This window comes from Miscanthus floridulus, chromosome 13 (assembly GCF_019320115.1).
Source record: "Miscanthus floridulus cultivar M001 chromosome 13, ASM1932011v1, whole genome shotgun sequence".
Classification (NCBI taxonomy): domain Eukaryota; kingdom Viridiplantae; phylum Streptophyta; class Magnoliopsida; order Poales; family Poaceae; genus Miscanthus; species Miscanthus floridulus.
The window spans coordinates 79,432,924-79,440,535 of NC_089592.1; the positions used below are offsets into that span (position 1 = coordinate 79,432,924).

A 7,612-nucleotide genomic window follows, 5' to 3' on the forward strand; every position below is an offset into this window, starting at 1 on the left:
ATTGCAAACTTACCACACCAACACAGCGGTCAAGGGCATGGCAGGCGTTCTCTGATCAAGGTATGAAAACGAAATTTTTTAAAAATAATATTTTTTTAATGATCAATTGCAAAACTAGCATTTCGATAATAAGAATCGTAAATATAGCACACTGTCAGCTTTTGGCTAACCGATAGGACCCTATCGGCAACTAGAGAGCCGACATGACCCTATCAGCAGCCCACTAGCCGACTAGTCCCCCGACCAGGCCAGAAAGGACAGCCCAATGGACCCATATCGGCTCAATAGGCATGTCGGACACCGGATAGCCGGTAGGACCTTGTCGGCCATCGAAAGGCTGACAGGCCCTAAAATATCAGAGCGGCAGTCTTCTCCCCCGTGTCCTTTGTCTCGCTCTCTCCCTCCTCTCTCTCTCTCTCTCTCTCTCTCTCTCTCTCTCTCTCTCTCTCTCTCGCTCAGCCCCGTCGCCCCACGGCTTCTCCTCACCGCCGACCGCTAGATCCGGCGGCGAGCCCGTCGCCACCGCCGCCCACCTCGCCCGCGCCCCCTCCCCCCACACACCGGACCCTACTCGGCCAACTGTGTTAGGTATAGATTTTTGTTTTTTAGTTAGTTTAGTTAGATTTGTGATACGAACTAATGTACTCTTGGATTTGTGATGCGAACTAATGAACTAATTTACGCACCTTTGCAATGGAGGCAACCCTCCAATACATACCCTCGCCTGCATCGAGGCCAAGGACAATTAAAATGTAAAAGGACATTGTTTAGCCTTTGCAGCGAATATTCTATCCTTTTTTTAGCGTAAGAAGGACATTTGTGATGCGAACTAATCAAATATTTTTAGTGTTGCTCAAAATGTGTCAAAGTTAGTTTTCTATCCGGAGATGTTGTGCTCGGGAAAAAGTAGCACATCGGGTGATGGCTGCGTCTACAAAAGAAGGGATACAACATGAAATAGTATTGTCAGCCGCATGGGACCCGACAGGCATATCAACTGGACTGCCGACTTAAATGTCGGCCATCCAGAAGCCCAATAGACTATCGGCCGACCACGGGCCGACTTGTCTTGTAGGCTCTCCAGATGCCGACTGTCTGTTTTGGCGGGGGTGTCGGCTCCACGTGTGCGCCACATAAGCCTATCGGCTCTTGAACTGCCGATAGATATCCTATCGGGCATTGAGAGGCCTACAGGGTGCTATATGTGAAATTTTTGTATAACAACTTCTAGATTTACAATTAATCATTAAAATATTATTTAAAAATGTTCGTATGAAAACACTTTATTTTCAATCCCATGAATAGCATTCTATATTTTTGGATAAACCATAGCGCATACTACAAACTATGCTTCGTTTAAAATAGAATGCTGGAAACTCATGTGTCATGACACTACTACTCCAGATCATCGCTTCGATTTAAAGGCACAATTACTATATCTTAATACTCCATATAGATGCATGCCAACACAATGAGATGACGAATATGTATAAGTCCATATTTTTCCTTTTCATACATTGGCTTGTCATTCTTCTTGACATCAATCACATATGGAAGATCATACTTGTTTGTTAGTTATTTTGAGCTTTGAGTAATAATGATTTGTTTAATAACACCTTTCTCTAATACATATGATACAATTAATGTCCTCAACATAGAACAAATTAGTTAAATCTTTAATCGTGATGTCATACAATTTAATAAAGTCCTACTAAAGAGCTAGATTTACTTTTAGATGTGTCAATGGATGTTGGTACGATGATGGGGCCGCCCCGTGGCTGCTTGAGGTAGAAGTGTCTCCAAAAGATATGCGTAGGATTGTGATAAATCTGATGATGGCTTAGGATTAAAAAAAGAGCAATTATGGATTCACAAGAGAAGAAAAAATATGAATGGAAAATTAAATATATAGGAGGACCAAGGAACTAAATAGTGGGAGACTTGGATAGTAGTTTTATTGAGAAATGCAACTCACCAAGAGAACCTTGGCAAAAAAAAATTGCACGCCCTGTTCGTTTGGGCTTGTTTGGCTAATAAGCCATGACTGAAAATACTGTTTGCTGGTTTGGTGTGAGAGAAAAATACTGTTCGTTGACTGATAAACCATAGCTTATAAGCCAAATACGACCAAACGAACATGCTGTTCAAAGGACTAGATAGCAAGCACGTAACACACACACATATTTACGAGCTGAGAGGACAATTTATGGCCCCGTTCGCTTCGCTGAAAAAACAAGCTAAAACACTGTTCCGGCTGAAAAAAAAACAAGCTGAAAAAGACGGATTATAAGAGAAGTGAACATGGCTATATCTTTGAGGAGTTCACATACAAAATGTTAGAGGATTATTTTTTATTATTTTAACAAAAAACTAAAATAGAGAATTATTTTAAAAAGCTCATGGTGATGCTCTTTAGTTTCCCCAGTTACCTTCAAGTTGCCCAAACCTCAGAAACAATTTGTAATTGACATCCGTTTGCTAAAGCCATTTCGGCTGCCCTCTAATTCCATCCGACGTCTTCTTGAACCAAATACCAGACACATCAACTGTGACGTGCATGTTTTCCTTGTTTAGCCTATTGCTGTTCATTGCCACATCACAAGGAGGCACGGCGGGGAGGATGAAAATGTGTCAAGTGTGTAATGCCTCGAGGCCATAAAAAGAAAAAAGAAAGAAAAAAAAATCCCTCGTGCACACGCAAACCACAGAAGAGAGCGGTAAGAAAAAAAGTAGGAACAAAAGGAATTGTTTTCGCCCAGACTCGGAACAAAAGTAGGGCATGTTTGGAACGCAGGAATTTGACAGGAATCAGTTCAATTTCAAAAAAAAAAAACACAGGAATAGGAAAAAAAATCCCGCATTCCAAACAGGCCTGTGTTAGACCGACGTGATAACCAACTACACCACAAATACGCCTTTGTTTCAGGGCTTCCTTGTTTATTTCATATCCAAACAAGATTGTAATTTTTTTTTTGATAAGGAAAAAGTTTATTAACAACAAGTCGCTGCAATTACAGTACAGCTTCCATCAAGTACAGCATTCAGCGCTTCCCTAATTGGACAAGAAAGTTCATGATCTTGATTCGAACAGCTAATGTTCGAATTGATGGTATTACAATTAAAATCTTTCAAAGCCTGGGAAGCAAGTGTATGCGCTGGAGATTGGAGCAGCAATTGATGAATGTCTGAGTGAGAGGCTTGATTTCCCAACCACAGTTACTACTGACTAGGGTATGACAGGTGTTCTCTGGTCGAACTAGGAAAATACCTTATTTACAATCCCATGAATAACATCCTATATTTTCGGATAATAAGGCATAGCACATACTACAAATTATGGTCTGTTTGAAAACAGAATGCTGGACTGGAAGCTCAAGAACACACTGCTGCTCCAGATTATTTACAAGCACAGTTACTACATCTTAATACTCGGATGCTTCAGAACGCAAGCAACAATAGCGTAGGATCCGATTGGCGGATATCTAACATCTCAGAAGCAGCCGCAGCATTCCTCCAGCAGGCAGCAACAGCAGAGAGCAGCCAAACTGCAGACGACACAGACCAAAATGAGATGCAGATATTTACACGAGATTAAGCAAACAGATAGAAGCTGAAAAAACTGAATAACATGTTGCCTGGTAACCCTGGTTATTATGGTGCTAAAACTGTATAACTCATCACCAGTATGCTTGACCAGATTTGCATTACCAGAATTTACTCTGTCAAGGGATGTACATTCATACATAAGCAGAAACGCCTTACAATAACTAAATCAACACCTAAGACTACCGAACATATGTGAGTATGTGACTGCTTATTTCTTCCTGCCCATGATTAAAGATCACTATAAGACTGAATATATGTGAGTGCTTATTTCTTACAGCTCATAGCTAAAGGTCACTAAGACTTAATATATTATATATGTGACTGCTCATTTCTTGCTGCTTTTATTTAAGTTAAAGGTCACTAAGACCTGTATCTTATTGCATCATGCAAAATCCTCCAACCAACCACTACCTTAGATGTGCAACGGCTGTTGATACCACTATCTGAAGAAAAAAAAAGACTTGACAGCAAAAGTAAAATTGCAACATTTCTTACAGCAGTGTCTATATTAGCGCATAATAGACATGCCAACAATGGTACAGGGACCAAAAAAAAAAATTATGTCACAGGGATCTCGCTCTCCTCTGAAAAACACTAGAAACTGCTAATCATTACTTAAACCCGGACTAAGCAATAAGATCCTGACGAGCTTTGTATTATCCTAGCCCAATATCTCATTCTCATCGCAACAAAAACCAGGATCTGCAGCAACCTCTAATCTCAAACAATGAGCAGCACATTAACACACAGGAAATGAAATGTTTGACGGCAAAATGAACATCAAGCAAGCAGTTGTAGCATATTTTTAATTACCATCCTTTGAGGAACCCAGAGGACCTAGAGCTACCCTGGCTTCCATGGTTGTGGTGCTGCTGCTGCTGATACTCTCCATGCGGTGGCGGCGGCGGGTAGTAAGGGCGTTGCTGGTCGTTGAAGTAGCCCTGGTACCCCGGTGGAGGGTGCTGAGGTGGGGGTGGGGGGTGGGGTGTAAGGCCCCTGCGGCGGAGGTGGGTACACGCCATGGGGTGGTGGTGGTGGATGTCCATGGCCCCGAGGTGGTGGGTAAGGGTACGCCTGACGAGGATGCCCTGAAATTGCAGTGAGATGAACTATGGCATCACAACATGAAGAATGACTTCAGACAAGATTTCGCGCATGGAGTAGGTAGCTCGCAAGAACAGGAACAGTAACGTCTTGAGAAAGCGAGATTGCGGAGCAGCCATAGAAACAGGATAAGCAATAGCAGGGCTGATCCTTCCCAGCAGGCTTGCTGGATTGAGCATAACCGTGACAAACAACAACAGTTGATTACCATACTTGCTGGATTTGGTTCTTGTGGATGACTTAAAATAGCAGAGGGATGAGACCAGAGTCTAGTGAATCAGATACCAATAAGTTACGGATAACAGTTGCTAGAAAGGAGATGAGAAGATGGGGGTGAAGAAATTGCGTGCCTGGAGGAGGGTAGGGTTCCTCGGGAGGGACTCTCTGGTAGCTCATCTCTCTTTTCCCTTTTCTTCCTCCTTTCCTTCCCTGTGAACTTCTTGCCTGCTTCGGAGATGGCTGTTTCTTTACACTGCTGACTGACTCGAGTACGTACCAACTGGTGGTACTGGAGGGGGACAGCGCTATACCTATCATTTAATATCGCGTTAGGGCCTCTCTAACGCCCGTTCCTTAGCTGGTCACAGGCAATGAGCTGAGAGAAAGGTTGATCTTTTTATCCCTGTGGGTCCTATCTTTGGACCTGGATTACATTGGGCTGATAAAACAGATGATGTCAAATCATTTGTGTACTTCGTCTGAGGACCAACCATGTTTAAGTACAATTAAAACTGCATATAAAACCAAAGCCAATTGCTGGAATAGCTCAGTTGGTTAGAGCGTATGGCTGTTAACCATAAGGTCGGAGGTTCAAGCCCTCCTTCTAGCGTTTATGTTTTTGCTTCCGTAGGTTTTTTTTGGCATTTAAAAAAAATGGCTTATGTTTTTAAAAATATGTTTTTATTTCTGTAGGATTTTTTGCATTTTTTAAATTTTTGTTTCCATACGTCCCAAAAGGTTATTTTTTTAGTTTTGCTTCCATATGTGTCCCAAGATTTTTTGTTTTTAATTTTTCTGTTTCCGTACATCCCAAAAGGCTGCTTTTTTAAAGTTTGTTTCCATATACGTCTCAAAATAAAGCTAATTATACTTTTTTCAGTTTTGTTATATTTTGCCTTTTTGTGTGTTTTTTTAATTTGTTTCGGTACATCCCAAAAGGCTGCTTTTTCTAGTTTTTCTATATACGTCCCAAGATTTTGTGTTTTTATTTCGTTTTCGTACGTCTGAAAAGGCTGCTTTTTCTAGTTTTGTTTCCATTTACGTCCTAAGATAAAGCTAATTATACTTTTTTCCAATTTTGTTTTCATAATACGTCCCAAAAGCTAACATATTTAGACTATACTTAGAATGCGGGGAATTTTTTTCTTGTGAAACTTCTGCGGTACAAACATGCTATTAAGTGTCTGTAGGTCACATTTATCCTAATGTACCAGTGTTTTTTTACTAAAATATAAGTGAACGCTACTTGAAATAGCAACCAAACGAGGTCAAATCACATCTTAAAGAAGTTCACCATGACATTGACAATGGCCTTGTCGAGACAATCCAAACAGATGTATGGATCGTCTATTTCGAAGTTCGGGTGTGCGAGTATGATGACAGTGCCCTTGTCGCTTGAGCTACTTTTTAACCATGGAACAGTGTTTTTCTCTCACAACATTTCAGCATAAGCATCAGCATAAGCCAAATTTTAGCATAAGCGAACATGGTGTTAGTTTTTTTTCGAAAAAAAAGTAGAAGCGCTTAACACAAACATCAAATAATTTGGTTTCATATTTTATGTCCACTTGTTCTTGCGGACAAAGTGTGGGGTTGTAGATTTATCGTCGATTTGAAATATGATTTGGACAAGAGATTAGATTTGCCTAACTTATTCTAGATATAATAAAGAGGTTTGCCAAAGCCGAAGGAGACGCACCCAACCGAAACAAATCAATCTACTCTTGCAATTTTGTTCTTTTCTCCTAACCTCTCTTCCAACACAGTGTCATTTCTCATCTCTAATCCGATGACTACATGTGTCGTCTTAGGGTGTTAACTAACCTAGGGCAACCTGACAATGTATATGCCCTAATGGATGTGTCAACCGACTTTACTAGCCATTCATAGTCAAGTTTCCATGATAGATATCATTTGCTAGTTTGATTGTAGACATAGTTGTTCTGCACCACATGGTTACACTTCTCGACTTCTCGGGTAAGACCTAAGAATACAACACCATCCAGTTTCTGGAACCGAAGCATCTATTTCCGTGAAAGGCTTTGACAAGGCGCAACGCTAAGGTGCAAATTCAATGCTCAAATATTTGGTGCCAACATACACCTAGCTCATTTCCTTTCGCTAGCTCTCGTGTCTCAAAAGAATTTTGGCGATGAAAGCCTATATGCTCAACTCTGTTTGGGAGGGCTTGTTCCCCTAAAACGGTTTCTCCTTCTAGAGAATGTTGTATAGTGCAACAGCTAGAAAGGACATATTTCTATATCCCAAAAATGAGGGCTTGTTTGTGAGGGCTTTTTCCTAGCTCTTACTCCATGCTATAGTACCAAAAGGAGTCAAGGGTGGGGGCGGGGGTGTCTGATTTTGAGTTGGTCGTCAAAGCCGGTGAAGCCAATCTTTCTAGTTTCAGCAACTTTTAGTTAAGTTTAGTAATAAGAAAGAGAAAAATGACTCTGCTATAGTGTGCAGTTCCCTAAAAGTCATGGCCGTTTTAGGAGGAGAAACCCTCCCAAACAACACTGAACTGAATAACTGGTTCCATCGACTTTGGCTGTTCATGTACTGTACAAAGAAGTAGAGCTAGGATAAACTCTCTAAAATAGGCGCTTATTTGTCTCGACAAAATAAGATGGCGACAGGAGCCTAGACTTTACTGAGTTTTGAGTCGGTGAATTAATTTTGCAAT

General features: G+C 41.0%; 1 protein-coding gene and 1 non-coding gene across 2 annotated transcripts; one reads left to right on the forward strand and one right to left on the reverse strand.

Moving 5' to 3' along the window:
- Positions 1-2,996: 2,996 nt before the first annotated feature.
- LOC136501805 (protein CYSTEINE-RICH TRANSMEMBRANE MODULE 6-like) lies at positions 2,997-5,288 on the reverse strand. Its single transcript, XM_066497340.1, has 3 exons — positions 5,061-5,288; positions 4,420-4,694; positions 2,997-3,545 (listed from the first exon to the last, which is right to left on the reverse strand). The coding sequence occupies exons 2-3, from the start codon at positions 4,650-4,652 to the stop codon at positions 3,491-3,493; spliced, it is 288 nt and encodes a 95-aa protein (XP_066353437.1). The 5' UTR covers positions 4,653-4,694; positions 5,061-5,288; the 3' UTR covers positions 2,997-3,490.
- Positions 5,289-5,465: 177 nt separating this feature from the next.
- On the forward strand, positions 5,466-5,539 carry TRNAN-GUU (transfer RNA asparagine (anticodon GUU)). The gene has a single exon. It is a non-coding gene; the product is annotated as a tRNA-Asn (tRNA).
- The last annotated feature ends 2,073 nt before the right edge of the window (positions 5,540-7,612 follow it).